Raw genomic sequence first — 19,309 nt, 5'->3', positions numbered from 1 at the left:
GCAGCGGGCTACGGTAAGCCATTTTCTACACCCGAATAGCGAAGCCCCGAGCTTGCAAGAGAAGCGCTCCATTCTCAAATAAAAGAAATTCGGACCTAATTGGATTATAATTTCATGGTAACAAATCAAGGAAAGATTCAAAATATAAAGAGAAAAATTTGGAGTTCAGCTGTCATCTGGAATCAGGACAGACGCAACGCAGCGCGCAGAGCTGGAAAAGGGAAAGTGAGTTGCCGCTGGCGGTTACTGTTTCTTTTCTCTCCTTGAACTTTATTAAAAAGTAACTTTTTAAGAAGTTACAAAGTAATAAGGAATTGCTAAAGCTAAAAGGGAGAACAGAGGTTTAAGATTGAGGAAGTTTGAAGTCTTTGATGCAACGGAGGAAGATATAGAGAACTAAAGTGCTTTGTTACTTTCACTTTTAAAAGAACAAAGAACTGCGAAACGGAAAAGGAGCTTCCGACTCCATTACTAACATTCTGTTGGAACGGCGGTATGGTGGAAACAGCGGACAAAGTTTCTCTAGACTTTATTCTTTAAGTCTTTATTACCAAAAAGGATTACAGCAATCTCTGCCATCTAAGTACATTACTATATGCAATTGGGAAGCCCCCCTTCTTTTTAAGAATTGGGAACTTTTAAATTTTTAAACAGCGTATATTACAGGGGGGATCTGATACCCTAGTGGAAGGAACAAGATACTGCACCTTTCTTTTTTTTTATGTCTCTCTTCTTGGTGAAGGGATATATTACTGAGAAGTGAATGGTGCCTCTTCAGTACTAGCAAGTGATCTGCGCTTGTTTTCATTGTTTTCTTTTTTTCTTTTTTGGAACTTCGCCTCTGGAATTTTGACATTTGGATATAGTTTTGGGAAACGTTGCCAATTGGATATAATCTTGGGAAAAGGTTTTTGGGAAGATTTCTGGAAACTCCTTTTCCTTTGGGCCTACGTTACTATTTTTATTTCCTTCTCATTTAAATAATCCGGCTGAGTGGCAGACATTGGAACTAATTTAGATTTAAGCTACTCGCTTTCCCAGGAGGTACTTTTGGATTATTTTGGCAAGAAGTCTTGGCTTTTTGGAGCAATATTTGGGATATATTTGGAATATAAAAGTTTTTGGTTGGTTTTGGGACATAATTTTTTGTTTTTTTGTTTTTTGGGATGGTTCTCAGGGAATCAACTTATTTGGAGGAATAGCCTAATTGGTGGCAAGAAGATCTAGTTTGTTCTGTTTCGGTTTTGCACTTGATCTCCCACTCCTCATCCGTTCCTAAAGTTACGGTTTGGTTGAAAACTGATAAATTATATTTTATAATTATAAATTGGAAAATTGATAAAGTGTAAAAATTGGACTTAATTATTATTTGAGGATTGTTAGAACATTTAATAAAGATGACACATCAGGAAAAGAAAGGGGCGGATGGGGGGACACCAGCAGAGAGGAAAGGATCTAAGCAAGAAGCAGATTTTAAAGCAGAAATTTTGAGGATGTTTGCTGAAATAAAATAAAGTGAAAAGAACTTGGAATCAAAATTAGAATCAGTAGACAATAAGATTGGGAAAATGGACAAAAAAATTGATGAGACAGTAAATGAACTTAAAGGACAAATAAAAGAGGTTTCTAAGAGAACTCAAACATTAGAGGAGGGTGTAGGGGTCAGATGGGATTACCATGAGGAATTATAAAAGATACATCAAGCCATCGTGTCCACGATGAAAGCGTTGTGTTGACTGGGTTTGATATATTGACGATAATTTCTGATTAAATCCCATAAGATTCTACATTTGTGTCCTTTTCATGCCCTTTTGACTCTACTGCCCATTTCTCTCTCCTCACGTCACATACACAGCAGTACACAGCAGTTGCTTCGCCAGGCAGGCATCCTGTGCCATAAAGATAGTAGGCAAGTTACTTTGATGTAGTTTTCTAATATATAATCTTAAATTGTTAATCTTGGAGCCAGGAAACAGATCTCACATGAAGGTGGTAGTGATCTGGTCTTTCTGGCCATCCTTCTTATCATGTTTATTTCTCAGCTCTGGGGTTGCCAGATGCATCCCTTTGTAGTTCTCAACTTATTTACCACCCCTTTGTAGTTCTCAACTTATTTACCCCAAAATATATGCATGCTAATTAGTGTTGTAGTGTAACTTTTTCCCCACGTGGGGTTTGATGAAATGCTCAGAGGAAATATGATTGGTTCTTACGAGCACTGTGTAAAAGATTCTTTTGCTAATAAAATGGCCTGGTGAGGGGTGTGGTTTACGCACTTTCTCCGAGAGCCTTGCTGGTCAAAGCCTTGTGTCTTGTTTTTAATCAGGGTCCAATCCTTCCTTTACTTTGCTGTGATGGCCTGGGAATCCGATTCAGAGGCTGAACCGGAGGAATCCCAGCCTGCACAGGAGTCCCTGCCTCCAGGGCCGGCTGAACTGGGGCAGGGCCTTGATTCTGAAGCGCCTGCACCTGTGCCGTATCTTCAGGAGCAGGCACCAGGTGAATCCACTCTGGCTCCGGAGGTGGTTGAGGACTCAGTGCCTACAGGTGAGTCTCCCCCTGGGTCCAGTAACCCTTCAGCCTCTCCTGAACTGCAGAGGCTCAGGGCAGAGAGGCGGAGGGAACTGGTTTCTCCCAGGAGGAGTGCTCGCCTTAAGGCCAGGAGAGGTGGGCCTCCTGGGGGCCGGGACCGCCCCTGGCCTCAGAGAAGATAAAGGCCAGTCAGCCCGGTCCCAGGTTGCGGGAGCAACGTCGTTGAAGAGCTGTTTCGGCCAGCACCCAGTCCGGTTCCCCCAGAGTTCCTGTCCTTGCCCGGCTCCTTGCTGTGGACCCCGCTTCGCCCATGGAGGACTGTCTGCCGACCCTCGACTCAGGTCCTGGACCTCGCCCCACGGTAACCTCCCCCTGGACCAGCACATTTGCGAACGCAACAGGAGGGATTTAAGAGGACGAAACAAGAAATGAAGGAAGTGAGGCGAGAGGAAGAGAGGATCAGAGTCGAGATGTTGGAATTAAATAAATCACAAGAAGAGATTAAAGACGTGATTGCCATGAATGAATTGAGACAGAGGGAAGTTAACCTGAGGTTGAGAGCCGTCCCGGAGATACAGAATGAAAATATTAAAGAGAGACTGATTTCGGAATTGGCCCAATGGATGGAGTTACCAATAGAAGAGGTAGCTAAATCAGTACAAAATGCATTTAGGATGAGAGTAAGAACAACTAAAACAAGAAAATTTCCAGGAGATTGTTTAATTGCCTGCAAGGATAGGGAAATGAGAAATTTGATATTACAGAAGAACAGAGAGAAAAGACTTTACATAGATGGAAGTTACATAATCATCTTTAAAGACATACCAATAAGACTATTGGAACGAAGAGACCCATACAAACCATTGGTGCAGGTCCTTAAGAAAAACAACGTGGAATTCAAATGGGAATTTCCAGAGGGAATTTCATTTTTTTATAAAAATAAAAAGCGCAGACTGACGAGTCCAGAAGAAACAGGGAAGTTTCTGAGAAGGTATAAGGAATTAAAAGCAGATGATGGAGATGTTGAAGAGGTTAAAGGAGCAGAAAAAGGAGCAGGAGCCAAGGAAGAATCAGAATCGGGGGAAGAAGAAGAAGAGAATGAGAAAAAGGCAGAAGAAGAAGAAGAAGAAGAGGAAGAGACAGATAAAGTATAAAAAAGTAAAAAGAAAACCAAACTTATTTAATTGGAAATCATCATGGCCCTAAAATTATGGAATTGGAATATTAATGGGATGAATGAGGGGAAAAAACGGAATAAAATTGAACAATTCTTAAAAAGGAAAAATCTGGACATTATATGTTTACAAGAGACACATGTTGCAAGGAAACGCAGGAAAATTTTGATTAATAAAAGACTAGGAAATGAATTTGTATCTTCAGACAAAGAGAAAAAAAGAGGGGTAGCTCTATATATTAAAAGTAAAATTGAATCACAACAAATCTTCAAAGATGAAGAAGGAAGGATTATAGCAGTACGGATCAAATGGCAAGGCGAAAGTTTGATAATTGTCGGGATCTATGCACCTAATGGAAATGAGACTGATTTCTATAAAATCCTAGAAGAAAAACTTTTCGAATTTATGGACCAGAAAATTATAGTAATGGGAGACATGAACGGCGTAGTTTCATTGGAAATGGACAGACTAATAATAATAATAATAATAATAATAATAATAATAATAATAATTTATTATTTATACCCCGCCCATCTGGCTGGGTTTCCCCAGCCACTCTGGGCGGCTTCCAAAAGAATATTAAAATACTGTGATACATCAAACATTAAAAGCTTCCCTAAACAGGGCTGCCTTCACATGTCTTCTAAAAGTCTGGTAGTTGTTGTTCTCTTTGACATCTGGTGGGAGGGCGTTCCACAGGGAGGGCGCCACTACCGAGAAGGCCCTCTGCCTGGTTCCCTGTAACTTGGCTTCTCGCAGTGAGGGAACCGCCAGAAGGCTCTCGGTGCTGGACCTCAGTGTCCGGGTAGAGCGATGGGGGTGGAGACGCTCCTTCAGGTATACTGGACCGAGACTAAGAGACAGACTAAGTAAAGAAGGAAAATTACCTAAAACTTTTTTTTCTATGGTTAAGAATTACAATTTGATCGATATTTGGAGACTTAGACATCCGCTCGAGAAACAATTTACTTTTTTTTCTGAACCGAATCAGTCAATGTCAAGAATAGACCAAATATGGGTCTCGAATGAATTGACTCCAAGAATTTTACAAATTGAGATTCAACCAAGAATAATCTCGGATCACAATCCAATAAAAATGGAACTGAAAGGACTTGAGGAAAGAACTTTTAGATGGAGAATTAATGATTATCTCTTCGATGATCAAAAAATTATAGAAAAAGCACAAAAGAAACTGAGTATTTTGTGGACAACAGTAATAAAGGTACGAAGATGAATCATAGAATCATAGAATCATAGAATCATAGAGTTGGAAGAGACCACAAGGGTCATCGAGTCCAACCCCCTGCCAAGCAGGAAACACCATCAGAGCACTCCTGACATATGGTTGTCAAGCCTCTGCTTAAAGACCTCCAAAGAAGGAGACTCCACCACACTCCTTGGCAGCAAATTCCACTGTCGAACAGCTCTTACTGTCAGGAAGTTCTTCCTAATGTTTAGGTGGAATCTTCTTTCTTGTAGTTTGTATCCATTGCTCCGTGTCCGCTTCTCTGGAGCAGCAGAAAACAACCTTTCTCCCTCCTCTGTGTGACATCCTTTTATATATTTGAACATGGCTATCATATCACCCCTTAACCTCCTCTTCTCCAGGCTAAACATGCCCAGCTCCCTTAGCCGATCCTCATAAGGCATTGTTTCCAGGCCTTTGACCATTTTGGTTGCCCTCCTCTGTACACGTTCTAGTTTGTCAGTGTCCTTCTTGAACTGTGGTGCCCAGAACTGGACACAGTACTCCAGGTGAGGTCTGACCAGAGCAGAATACAGTGGCACTATAACTTCCCTTGATCTAGATGCTATACTCCTATTGATGCAGCCCAGAATTGCATTGGCTTTTTTAGCTGCCGCGTCACACTGTTGGCTCATGTTAAGTTTGTGGTCAACCAAGACTCCTAGATCCTTTTCACATGTACTGCTCTCAAGCCAGGTGTCACCCATCTTGTATTTGTGCCTCAAATGAGCGTAGTATGGGACGCAAGCAAGGCAGTGATGAGAGGTTTCTTCATTCAACAGAATTCATTAAAGAATAAGAACAGAGAAAAAGGGAGAAAAGAAATCTTAAAGCAGATAATGGACAATGAACAAAGATTAATTAAAAAAACCTAATAATGTAAAAATAAAACAAGAGATTAAGACCCTACAAACACAATTTGCAATGATCATAAATAAAGAAATAGAACTGAATATTAAAAGGTTAAGACAAAAAAACTTTGAATTCGCGAACAAATCAGGTAAATGGCTTGCGTGGCAAATCAAAAAGAGAAAGGAGCAAAATACAATTAACAAAATTACTGTAAATGGAGAAGAGATTGATAATCCGAAAGGAACCAGAAAGGGATTCTTGGACTTTTATAGACAATTATATAAAAACAGAGAAAGAAATAATATGAGGAAAATAGAACGATTTTTGAAAGAAAAAAAGGTGCAGAAGATCCCGGCAGAAAAGAAAGGCCAACTGAATGCCCCAATAGGAAACGAGGAGATAAAAGAGGTTATAAAGGAACTGAAAAGGGGGAAAGCCCCAGGACCAGATGGATTTACATCAGGTTACTATAAAGAACTGAGAGATGTTTTGATGACTCCATTGAAAGAAGTTATGAATAACATTTTAAAAGAAAGAGACATCCTGGAAACATGGAAAGAAGCATTCATTACATTTATCCCTAAACAGGACTCAGACTTAACACAAGTTAAAAATTACAGGCCTATTTCACTGCTCAATACAGACTACAAAATATTTGCAGTGATTTTAGCGAATAGACTGGAAAAGATATTGCAAGAAATTATTCATAAAGATCAAGCGGGTTTCCTTCCAGGCAGGCAGATGAAAGATAATATAAGAAATGTAATTAATATTTTGGAGTATCTGACTGCCAGGAATGAGAAACAAGCTATATTAATGTTTGTAGATGCAGAAAAGGCCTTTGACAATATTGCTTGGGACTTTATGCTAAAGAATCTGGAGTATATGGATGTGGGGATTGAGTTCTTCAATGGGATAAAGGCAATTTATACAGAGCAGAAAGCAAAGTTGATTGTTAATAATGTGACTACAGAAGACATAAAAATAACAAAAGGAACTAGACAGGGATGTCCACTCTCACCACTGCTATTTATAATGGTCCTAGAGGTTTTTCTAAAGACGATGAGACAAAATGAACGAATAAAAGAGGTGACAGTTGGTCAAAATGAATATAAAGTGAAAGCCTTTGCGGATGATCTGGTAATAACGATTGAAGAACCATTAGAAAGTGTAAAAGAAGTATTGGACGAGATTGAGAAATTTGGAAATGTGGCAGGGTTTAGATTAAATAAGAAGAAAACTAAAATGATTGCAAAAAATATGGATCAAAGTATGATAGAAATAATGCAACAAAGAACAGAGATAGAGGTGGTGGAAAAGGTAAAATATTTAGGAATTTGGTTAACTCCTAAAAATATTGATTTGTTTAAGAATAATTATATACCGGTCTGGAAAGGAATAACGAAAGATCTGGAGGTGTGGGGCAGAATGAGGCTATCTTACTGGGGCAGAATTTCTACGATAAAAATGAGTGTCCTTCCAAAGATGTTATTCTTGTTTCAGACTATCCCCATAATAAAGGGGGTAGTAATCTTTAAAGAGTGGCAAAAAGTGCTCTCAAGGTATATCTGGCAGGGCAAGAAGCCGAGAATTAAATTTAAGTTATTAACGGATGTAAAGGAAAGAGGAGGCTTCGCCCTGCCGGATTTGAAACTATACTATGAAGCAGCATGTCTCTGCTGGTTAAAAAAATGGATAAAATTAGAGAATAAGGAGTTATTAGATTTAGAAGGATTTGATAACAGATTTGGATGGCACGCGTATTTATGGTGTGAAAAGAAGAAAATTCATAAAGGCTTTGGGAACCACATATTCCGGAGTTCACTAATAGAAATATGGGATAGGTATAAAAACCTACTAGAACCAAGAGTTCAACCACACTGGTTGTCCCCATTAGAAGTTATGAGTGTAAAGAAATTAAATATGAGAGGTAATTGGATTACATATGGTGAATTGATAACCAAAGAAGGAGGAAAATGGAAACTAAATCCATACGAACAAGTTAGAGAACATGTTTATGATTGGTTGCATTATTTTCAGGTTAATGAAATGTTTAAAAAAGACATTAAAGAAAGTGGTTATGCAGAAAAAGACTCAAAGTTTCAGACAGATGTGATAAATAATGATTGTAAAATTTTGTCAAAAATGTATAAAATATTGTTGGAATGGAATATGAAAGATGAAGAAGTTAAATTGGTAATGGTACAATGGGCCAGAGATTTTGGTTACAATATACAGTTTGAGGATTGGGAAAAACTATGGAAGGAAAATCTAAGATTTACTGCTTGTACGGCATTGAAAGAAAATGTTATGAAAATGTTTTACAGATGGTATATTACACCGGTAAAATTAGCAAAAATGTATAAGACATGTAATAAGTGTTGGAAATGTAAGGAAAAAGAAGGAACGTTTTATCATATGTGGTTGGACTGTAAGAAAGTGAAGGGTTTCTGGGAGATGATATATAATGAAATGAAAAAGATGTTAAAATGTACATTTGTAAAGAAACCAGAGACCTTCCTGTTAGGGGTTACAGGAAAGGAAATAAGAAGAAAGGACTATAAACTTTTCCAATATGCAGTTACAGCAGCAAGAATTCTACTGGCCCAGAAATGGAAACGAGGAAATACCGACGATAGAAGAATGGAGATTGAAACTGACGGACTATGCAGAATTGGACAGACTAACTGGGAAAATTAGATATCTTCGAGACCGAAAGTTCATCGAGGACTGGGGGAAATTTGTTGAATATCTGAAAAGTATATGTGATGTGCAAACAACGCTAGTGGGGTTTCAAGAAGCACTGTGAAAGTTGAGATATATTGTTAAAAAGAAATAGAAGTGGGAGGGAAGTTTAACGGCAATATAAATAGAAGAAATGCGTAATTGAGAGGTAAATATGGATGATTGTCAGAGAAGCTGAAGGAAGTCCAAACAGAGTCAAATTTGTGGAAATTTTGATAAGACTGTATATTTGCGTTGAAAAATTAATAAAAAATATTTTTTGAAAAAATAAACCTGTCCAAAAAAGTAATTTTTTTTGGGTAAAAAACCCCTTCAAAATCAATTTATTTTATAACCACAAAAAACATCCTCCTTATTTTTACATGGTTAGCCCATTCTACAACAAAAGTATGATACACGTGTTAATTGTGGTTTGTGCGCTATGGCTTATTGAACATACCGGGAATAAAATGACAAAAATTCACTTTGAATGGCTGGTGACCTTTTTCTGTGGCACCTAATACCATTTTATACCTTATTTTGAAAGAGACCACAATTAGCTTTCTTTTGATACCAAAATAAGCCCAATCGGCTGAAAAATAAGCGAAACAGGAGGTTTTTCCTAAACTGACACAGAAATTGCATTAGCCTAAATCGCACAAAAATTGAAATTTTCAAAAAATTCTCCTGTGCCCAATTTTGGACCAAAAAATCTTAAAAAAATTATTTGAGGTTATCTCATAGTGGTGATGGCTTGTGAATGCTCTTCGTAATAAGTACCTCTGATCACTCAGAGATCAGATCACTCTGCTCACTCAATCGCCACTTCCTGCGCACCTTCCTCTGCCTGTTCCTGCTCCTCCCTGGCATTCTCATAAAAAAAAAAAATGAAGAAAATCTGAGTCGTGAGAGCACGGTCAAATATTAAAATCAGGTGATTTGTGATTTGGCGTGGAATGATCCTCGGTTGAAATTCAACCTGATGGAGCCTTCCAAAGAACTTGTTCACTTATTTTTTGGAAGTTTTGGTTGGTCTGGATAAAAGGTGTTGCCTGATACTGGATTTTTACATTTTTTCTCTTGTACCCAACAAGTTTTTCTTTACTGTTTTTAAATTTACATGTTTTTATTGTCTTCTAAGTGCTATTTCCCATCTAAGCATGTTTTGATTTGTTGTTTTTTTGTTTGTTTTGTTTTTTTAGATGAAAGCATCAATCCTTTCTGGCCTGCGCTCCACTGTTTCATGGTGATCCTGGATAAGCTTGGGTCTAAAGTATGGGGACAGGTCATTGATCCAATCCAGGCATTTCAAACTATTGTCAACAATGCGAGCTATCAGAAAGCAAGAGAGACTATTCGCCAAAGTGGCATCAGGTTGGTCCTTTATCCTTTTATTATTATTTTTAAAATACAGCAGTTTGCACATTCTCTTTTCACAGAGGTTAATAATTCAGGTAAAATCCCAGTTAGCTGGAAGTATACAATTGTGGTCCCAATTTACAAGAAAGGACAACCTATAGATCTTGGCAACTATAGGCCAATTAGTTTGCTTTCCATAATGGGGAAATTATATGCCCATTTCATTTGCTTTAAATTAGCAACATTTCTGGAGGATAATAACATAACCTCTGAAGCCAAGGCTGCTTTCCGTACGAAGTACTCAACATCTGACCACTGTCTTGTGCTGTCACACCTAGCAGAGAAATATACTAGGACCACTCCAAGGCCATTTATATATGGCCTTTATGGACCTAAAATCTGCCTTTGACTCCATCCCTAGATCCAAATTATGGTCAAAGTTGTATTCAGTGATGGAGGACAAGAGACTCCTGTACCTTATAAAAGCCTTATATAGTGATAGCAACATGTAGGTTGCTGGGGCAACTCTCTAACAAAATCACAATGTTAAGAGGGGTCAGATAGGATTGTATTCTCCCCCCCCCCCATTGTTTAATCTTTTTAGAAATGACTTAGAGGAAGTCTTAATGGGGCCAGAAGGACACTGTCCAAAGATGGGGGCAAGAAGCACCCCACTTCTGTTTGATTTGTATCTGAATAGAACGTGAAGTCTTTTTCAGTTGGATTTCTCACTCTCCATATGTCTGACAGGTCACATTTGTCCACCATTTCAAAAAAAACCTTTGGTAATCTGCCAGCATTCATTACTTTGTGTGTCTGTGTTTTATCCATAAGCGTTGATGCAACTCCATTCAGGTCCCCCATCAAAATCAATTTATAATCCAAATAGTCCAGAAGTCTTGTTTCCAAGTTATTAAAAAAATCTGCTTTGCCATCATTTGGTGCATAAATTCCCAACAGCAAATATTTTTCGCCTTGTGCATTGATTTCTACTGCAATGTATCTTCCCTCATCTTTGAACATCATTTTGGGATTCCATTTTTCTTTCACGTAAACGACCACTCCTCTTTTCTTCACTTTGTCAGATGAAATGAATTCTTGACCAAGTCTCTTATTCTGAAGGACTTTTCTGTGTAATCTAGTAACATGAGTTTCTTGCAAACAAATTATGTCCAAATTCTGTTTTGCTAACACATGGTATACTTGGTTCCTTTTTGGTCGTGAGTTCAAACCATTAACATTCCATGAATATATTCTCAATACCATCTTAAACTATTCAGGAGCTCCTGCGCCTGCCCCTGGTGTCTGCTCACTTTCCAATCCCAGATCCTTGGCATTTTCCCCCAGGAACCTTGTTTTTTCTTTGAAGGTCCTAATTCTTTGTTTCCTTCCTTGAAATTTAAAGGAGAGGCCTCCTGGAAATTCCCACCTAAAAAAGATGTTCTTCCTTCTCAGAGTTCCAGCCAAGTCTGCGTAGTTATTCCTTAGGTTCAAAAAATGCTTTGGAATCTCCTTAAACAAAACAATTGGCTTATCTTTAATCTTCAAGCTTTTTTTGTAATGTAGACCCAATGTCAATCCTTAAGATTATCTTGTTCCAATTGGGGTGCGCCTCTTACTCTCAGTTGATTCTCCCGTTCCTTCATCTGTAAAAAAGCAATTGCATTGAGCGCATCCTGTTGAATCTTCTCCACGTCAGGCACTCTCACTGTTTCCAATTCCCTCGGTCTTGTTTCGTGGGCAGCAACCTCCTCCCTGACCTCTTGAACGCCTTTTTTCACATCTACAAATTCTTGTTTCAACTCCTGTACAGTCTGCTGAGTTCCTCTCACACCTGCTCTTATGTCTGTTAACATTTGCATCACTTCAAAAGTTGGTGCTTTAGAAGGTCTTCTATCTTTACTTTTACTTTTCTCAGACTTATCTACCCCATTAGCCATAGCTATTCCAAAGTTTCAAGGTCAGCTCACCCAGTCAGAGTCCACCAGATTTTTAGTGCGCAGGCAGCCCAACAGCTTCCCTCTTTCAAAGTCTTATTCTCTTTATTTTATTTTATTTTATTTTATTTTATTTTATTTTATTTTATTTTATTTTATTATTTTATTGGAACCACAAAATTAGTTCAAACACTTATATCCAGTTCAAGGAGGGTAAAAGAAACTCTGTGTGCTATTTTAACAATCTCAGATAGCAGCAGTTACTTTGTAATCCCCAAAGAGGAAAACGAAAGTTGAATGTAACTGCTCCCTTTGTGACATAATAATGGAGTCTAGCCTTCCCCTGCCAGGAGAACCGCTTCTAAAAAGAAAGAGTCTAATCCACTGTCAAGTCTATCTCAAGCAGGGTCTCAAATCAATCAAATTCTCCCCCCTTCCCCCTGCAGAAAGAGGGGTTTGACATATTTCCTTGGAAGTTTTGACAGGTCTTTTAAAGTTACGGCTTCGGTCAGCGGTAACTGCTTTCACTTTTACTTCAGCGGAAAGGGATCAACCTCCGTAATTTAAATCCCTTTCGTTCCAATTAACTGTCCAAATTAAAATCTTTTTTACTCACAATTGTCCAATCCTTGATAATTTGGTTGGAGAAATTGGTCGCTCACAATTGACGGACTTGGAGCTTCGCGCTATGAAGAAAGTGAGTAAATTCCACAGTACCCGCGTCTCCAACCCCGCTCGCTCTCGGGGCTCTTATTAGAGCTTACCGGGGAGCAGAGGAGTCACTAAGGGTACCTGCCAGAACACCAGGTCCTCAGAAAGCCCGATCTGAGGTTTTTGGGGGGCTCCGCGACACTCTCGCGGTCGCCCCAATCTTCAGAACGCTGGGGCTCTTTCTTCCGAAAGAGCTCCCGTCCGCCATTAATCGCGCGGCCAACCAGAAGCCTTTTCTTTTTTCCCCTTATTATTTACTGAAATTTTATTGATGTTAGCTGCCCTGAGCCCAGCTCTGGCCGGGGAGGGCAGGGTATAAATAACATGTATTACTATTATTATATCATTTGCTATCTGTACTCCTAGCTCTTTACTCCATTTTTGTCTTTCATATTCTAAATCGTATTTCTTCCTGTTAAGTAAAGTTTTATATAGGGCAAGTGTAGGATTTTTTGTTTTTGTTGCAGAGATTAAATCTTGTAACAGCATGGGTGTTTCCGATGCTGCTATAGCATCAGGGCCAAACTGCTTTTCCAACATATGTTTCAATTGGATATATTGCCAGTGTATTTCACTGGTTAATCCATACTTTACCTGCAAAGTCTTATATTCCACAAATTTGTAGTTCTCATCAATTAATTGATTCAGTGTCAAAATACCTTTTTCATCCAGTTTTGCCAAATTATTACAGTGGTACCTTGGGTTAGGAACTTAATTTGTTCTGGAGGTCCGTTCCTAACCTGAAACTGTTCTTAACCTGTTGTACCACTTTAGCTAATGGGGCCTCCCGCCGCTGCCACACGATTTCTGTTCTCATCCTGAAGCAAAGTTCTTAACCTGAAGTACTATTTCTGGGTTAGCAGAGTCTGTAACCTGAAACGTCTGTAACCCGGAGGTACCACTGTACTTGATTTCCAATTTTTAGTTTTGGGTTGGCCCATATTGTTAATTTCTCAAGCTGGTAAGGGTCATCCTTATTATTTTTATATATGTTCATCCAAATTTTTATGGGTGCTTTAATAGTCTCCAGATTAATGGGATATTTCTTATAGTTGTAGCTGAGATTGGTCTACCCCACAAGAGATTCAATGAAACTATATTTGAGAGTAGCCCAACTGGGATTCCTGCTTGCTCTCCAACAATTTGTCTTGCTCAGCAGGTAGGCCTGGTGATATAATTCCAGATTTGGGAGTCCAAAACCACCTTCCTTAGTTGGAAGTTGCATTTTATGTAATGATATTTTTGGTGGCTTTGTACCCCACAGGCACAATCTAAATATTTGATTTATTTTTTGAAAATATAAGTTGGGAATATATATTGGTAATCCTCTAAGAATGTATAAAAGCTTTGGAACAATAGTCATTTTGAGGACATTAACCTTTCCCCAAAGGGAAAGGTTTGGAGGTCCCCACCTCTCAATATCAAAATCAATTTCTTTTATAATTTGATTCAAATGTAATTTTACGATTTGGTTAACATCTGATGAAATCATTATGCCCAAATATTTAATAAAGTCTTTGCACATCCAAAATTGATGGTTTTTATACAATGTAGCCTATTTGTATACAAAGCCGTATTGGCAAAATCTCTGATTTTGTCCAATTTATGGAATAGCCCAATATTCAGCCAAAGGTTTTTATTTTCTCCATAATTATTGGAATTGTATCTTCTGGTTTTGTAATAAATAGAAGGATGTCATCTGCAAATAATACAATTTTGTAATTTTCTTTGTTGTTTTTTACCTCCTTGATATGTTCATCTTGAATTATTACTCTTGTTAGTGGTTCCAGGCATAGATTAAATAGTAACGGAGACAGAGGGCATCCTTGTCTTGTTCCCCGTTTTAGATTAATCACATTAGATATTCTACCATTTGTAACAGTCCGAGATGTGGGATTTTTGTAAATCATTTTAACCCAGTTACAGTGTTCTGTAGGGAAGCCAAATTTACATAACACGATCCCTATGAATTCTTTATAGATTCTATCGAAAGCCTTTTCTGCATCTAGTGACTCCTCTTGCTCTTTAAATTTATCAAATCTATTGTTAATCTTACATTATCTGTGGCTTCTCTTGTTTTTATAAAACGTGTTTGATTATTAAGTACGAAGTCTTGGATGACTTTTTGTAATTTTTCAGAATCTTTGCATCGACATTCATTAATGAAATTGGTCTGTAATTTGCACATTCAGTGGGGTCTTTGTTAGGTTTTGGTATAATTATTATTAAAGTATAATTATTTGGTATAATTATTATTAAAGCTTCATTAAATGTTGCAGCATAAACACCTTTATACCTCATAAACTCATATTGTTTCCTCATAAACTTCTAGAAGTCTGGGGACTAATAAATTTTTGAATATTTTATACTATTCTATAGGAAAACCATCTGGTCCAGGTGATTTTCCATTACCCATTGTTTCTATTTCATTCTCAATATCAGGGGGGCTGATAGCATATATTTGTGATATTCTTCAATGGTTGGTAGTTTAATATCCTGAAAAAGGTTTTCCACCTCATCCTCTGGTATATTTTCTGGCCCTTCATATAGCTTTTTGTAGAATTTTAAAAAATCGTTATTTATATCTGTTGATGAGGTCGCTGTGATTCCCCCCCCCCCCCTTCTTATTAAAGGTATTATTTGGTTCATTTTCTTCTGCTTTGGATGATTAGCTAGAATTTTTGTCAGTCTTTCTCCCTGTTCCCAATATGTTTGTCTTAGACATAATAAGCTGAACTCAGTTTTTTGAGCTAGTATATTATTCAGTTCTAGTGTTTGTTGTTGTATTCTTTCATATGTAACCCTAGATGGGTTATTTGCCATATTGCCCCATAATGTTTTAAAAGATTTTTTTAGGTTATTTTCTTTTAATTTTTGCATCTTGACCTTGTTGGCAGAGAAAGATATTTTCTTCCCTCTGATATAAGCTTTCTAGCCTTCCCATTCCTTCAGTCTTGGCGTTAATGATTTGGAGTTATTTTTAAAATATATTCGCGTATCTTGTGTTATATATTGAATGAAGTTTTTATCATTTAGTAATGATATATTAAGATACCATCTCCTCATACCTTCCTGGGTATTGGATAGATTACATTCCAATATTACTGCTGAGTGATCAGCTATAATGGGAATATCAATGTCACATTGGCTAGTAAAGGAGTGTAGTGATGCTGATGTTAAAAAAAAAAATCAATTCTGTGCTGGGTATTGTGAATTCCTGCAAAATATGTATAGGATTTTTCCTTAGGATGGTGTAGACTCCATGAATCCACTAAATTCCAGTATATCATATAATAATAATTATTATTATTTTAAATAATGTTTATTAGAAGTTTAAAGGTTACACAAAAAGGGGGAAAAAGAGAAAAGAGAAGAGAAAAAAAGAATAAAAAATTACATAGAAAAAAGCAAAAAAAACCCCACAATACATCAAAACACACACACAAAAAAACAATACATCAAAAAACCCACACAATATATCAAAATCCTTATCTTTCATTAACTTATTTCCTCGAACTCCTCACACCTCCCATTTTTGTATTCCAGTAATTAATTATATCAGCAAATCCTTTCCGTCTTTCACTGCTTTCTATCTTTTAGTTATCTTAATTTATTTTTACCTTATCTTATCATCAAAACCTTAAAGTTTATTTATACTTAACTCCTTATAATATTTCTGCTAAAGTCATGTAATTTTATTCCAACATTTCATTAATTTTACCATATTTTTCTAAATAGATTTTTTTTTAAAATTGTTTCCTATCTTCTTCCACCGTCTCTTCTCCCTGGTCTCGGATTCTGTCAGTCCTTTCTATCAGATCTACATAGCCCATCAGCCTGGTGATCTTCTATCCGAGGCTCTTAACTCTTCTCCATGTCCCATCTGCAGGTCTTCTTCAAATTTATGCTTACACTTTACACTTTACGGAAGCAGTTTTTTCCATCGTCTTCTCCACAGCTTGCCATTTCGAGATGGGTTCCTGAGTCAATACCCGAATATTTTCTGTATAAATGTTCACTTTTTGTCCAAAATCAGTTGTTTTTTGTCCCAAATTGTCAATTTTATTAGCCATCACATCCGTCTTCTCATGAAGTTGTTCCAGTAGGGCGCTTATCTCGCAAAATGCGTTCACTAGGGCTTCTTGTTTTGACATTCTTCTCCAAGGTCACTTTAATTTCTCACAGTCCTTGCTTCTATGGAAAATTCCTTCACTCATGCAACAGTTTCAAAGGCTCCCTCTAGAGGAAACAATTTCTATTTGTATCTGTCCTTTTAGACAAAGTTAATTTTCAATTTTCAGTTACTTTTTTCTCCTTTTTAAATGCAGAGGAAAGCAGTGGAAACAATGTATATCTCTTATTTAGCTGTCTATCAGCATATGTTCTATTCGCAGTCAATGAGTTTTCCCAGACTTGCTGACAGCCCGGTCCCAGGTTCAAAATGGTGGAAATTTCTCTCTCCTCACTCTCTCTCCTGCAGGTTTAAACAGTCCAAAAAGAATTCCCCCTCTTCTCCTGCTTCCAAGGGGGGTTTAATATTTTAAATGGTGAAAATTTAATCCTTTACAAAAAGCTTTTCCCAGGCTTTAGCTTGCAACGTCTTTGCTTTGATCTATTTACAAAATGGAAGGCGGACTTCCTGTTTAGAGCCTTCCCGTTTCAGTGCCGAATTACGATGTTTAACAATCCAATTTTCTGTTCTACTTACAAGTAGTTGTTTAGAGTCCAATTGTCCACAGGAAAAAGCCAGCGCTCTCCAGCAACAGCAAAGCGGCTTCGCTCCACGAAAAACGCGATCGATTCGAAGCACCGCGCCGCTCACCCCACGTCGCTCCGGATCCCCGAAACCGGGTTTCCTCGCAAGTAGGGGAGGCGCAAAAGGTGCCAGCCGAATCCCAAGTCCACAGGCTTCTCCCGCCTGTGGTTTTTAATGGGTCTCCGCCTCGCCGTGGCGGTCAGACACTAGTTTTCGCAGAGCGGATTCCTCTAGATTAGAGGAAATCCGCCATTGTTGGAGGTGCTAACCCGGAAGTCCTATATCATATACCGTATTTTTCGCGCCATAGGGCGCACCAGACCATAGGGCGCACCTAGTTTTGGGAGGAGGAAAACAAGAAAAAATTATTCTGAATCCCAGAAGCCAGAACAGCAAGAGGGATCTGGCTTCTGGGATAACCGCGCAAAGCCTCTTCAGGGCAGCGGGGTGAAGGCTTCCCCTCCCTAAAGAGGCTGTGCAGGGCTAAGACAGAAGCCAGGACAGGAAGAGTCCCTTCTCTTCCTCCTCCGGCTTCGCATGACAGGCACGTCGCTCAAGGGGCGCAGTGCAGAGAGGGAGAAGGAACAGAAGGTGCGTCGCCGCGAAGCCAAGGAGCCTGCATTCGCTCCATAGGATGCACACACATTTCCCCTTCATCTTTGGAGGGGAAAATGTGCGTCCTATAGAGCGAAAAATACGGTAATAATTAATTGTCTCTCTCTAACCTTCGTCATTTTTTTCCTAGCTGTAGAAGTGGCGTCCATCTGCGGGTCTAAAATTTCATTAAAGTCTCCACCAATTATCAGATACTGATACGATAAAGAGCTCAATCTCTTAAAACAGTTGTGAATAAACTTAATGGTCATCAGTATTAGGGGCATAGACATCGACTATTGCTATTTCTATCCCTTCTGTTTTAATTACAGTTATTAAACACTGACCATCTTCCTCTCTTATTATATCTTGCATTTTATAAGACCAGCCTTTCCTAAATAGAATCGTGACTCCCTTTGCATTTTCATCTAGATTTATGAAAAACTTCTTTTACCCATTGACTTTTCAAAGTTTGTGCCCCTTGTTCTGTCAAATGTGTTTCTTGTAATAGTCCTATATCAGCCTTTAATGACTGAAAATAGTTAAGTATTTCCTTTAATCCCTTGGCATCCATACCTATAATTCTCATATTATAAATTGCAGCTTTTATCTATAGGGTCTCTTGTCCTTTATTTTTATCTTTGGCGCATAGTCTTGGGAAGGCTTAGTATGAACCAAATATATTGCAAATTATTATCGCTCTAATTAGAGACATCTATTAACCGTGCTTGTATTTAACATATGGATTGTGAAACAAAGTTAATTCACCTTCTTACATATCTAAATATATAGAGAGCAGATACTACCCGATCAATTTAATACACCCTGTAATTAAATTTTAAGTATTTCCAATCAAATAATTAGTATTTGAAAATATTCAAAGAGGGATAGAGAGAGAAAAGAGAGGAAACTAGGAAATAGCTCTAGCTACAAATAGGAAGAGTTCTGAAAAGGTAGGCACAAATATATACAAATGACCAACAATTTATAATAATAGTAATAGTACTAACGATAAAAAAGGAAAACGAAAACTACTTAGTGTGAAATATTGCTCAGGGTAAAGGTCCTGCAGGCTTCCGTGGTTCATATCTGCTTTCCCCGGACCTCTGAGCACAGCAGAGTAAACACAGCGTATTTAGCCTTTTAGCCTTCTGCCCTCTGTGCTTGCCTTTAGTGTGCATAAATCAAAAGTCCAGTCAGCTTCTCTAATCTAGAAGTGTTTATTTACAGCGGTATAAATCATCATCCAGTGTCTGGTAAAAAGTACACCTCTGTGTGGTACAAAAACGAAACCAGAATAACAGAACAAAGAAACAGATACCGGATGTGTGACGTAGGATCTCTCCGCCCCCTCAGAAGGCAGGACATACGAACTGAACTGTTTAACCCTGTAAGCTCAGGTTCTCCTCACACTTAGTACACT

General features: G+C 38.1%; 1 protein-coding gene across 1 annotated transcript in view; it reads left to right on the top strand.

Moving 5' to 3' along the window:
• LOC310668791 (putative helicase senataxin) overlaps positions 1-19,309 on the top strand; it is a gene marked incomplete at its 5' end in the record, with an annotated part of 53,491 nt that overhangs the window by 10,146 nt on the left and 24,036 nt on the right. Inside the window, one exon of the mRNA XM_083422119.1 lies at positions 9,732-9,903. Coding sequence (XP_083278245.1) covers positions 9,732-9,903 — 172 coding nt within the window. The remainder of the gene's footprint in view (positions 1-9,731; positions 9,904-19,309) is intronic.

Source organism: Podarcis tiliguerta (genome assembly GCF_965153285.1).
Source record: "Podarcis tiliguerta genome assembly, chromosome: W".
Lineage (NCBI taxonomy): Eukaryota > Metazoa > Chordata > Lepidosauria > Squamata > Lacertidae > Podarcis > Podarcis tiliguerta.
The sequence above is the reverse complement of the archived record's forward strand: the minus strand, read 5'-3'. Positions and strand labels throughout refer to the sequence as shown.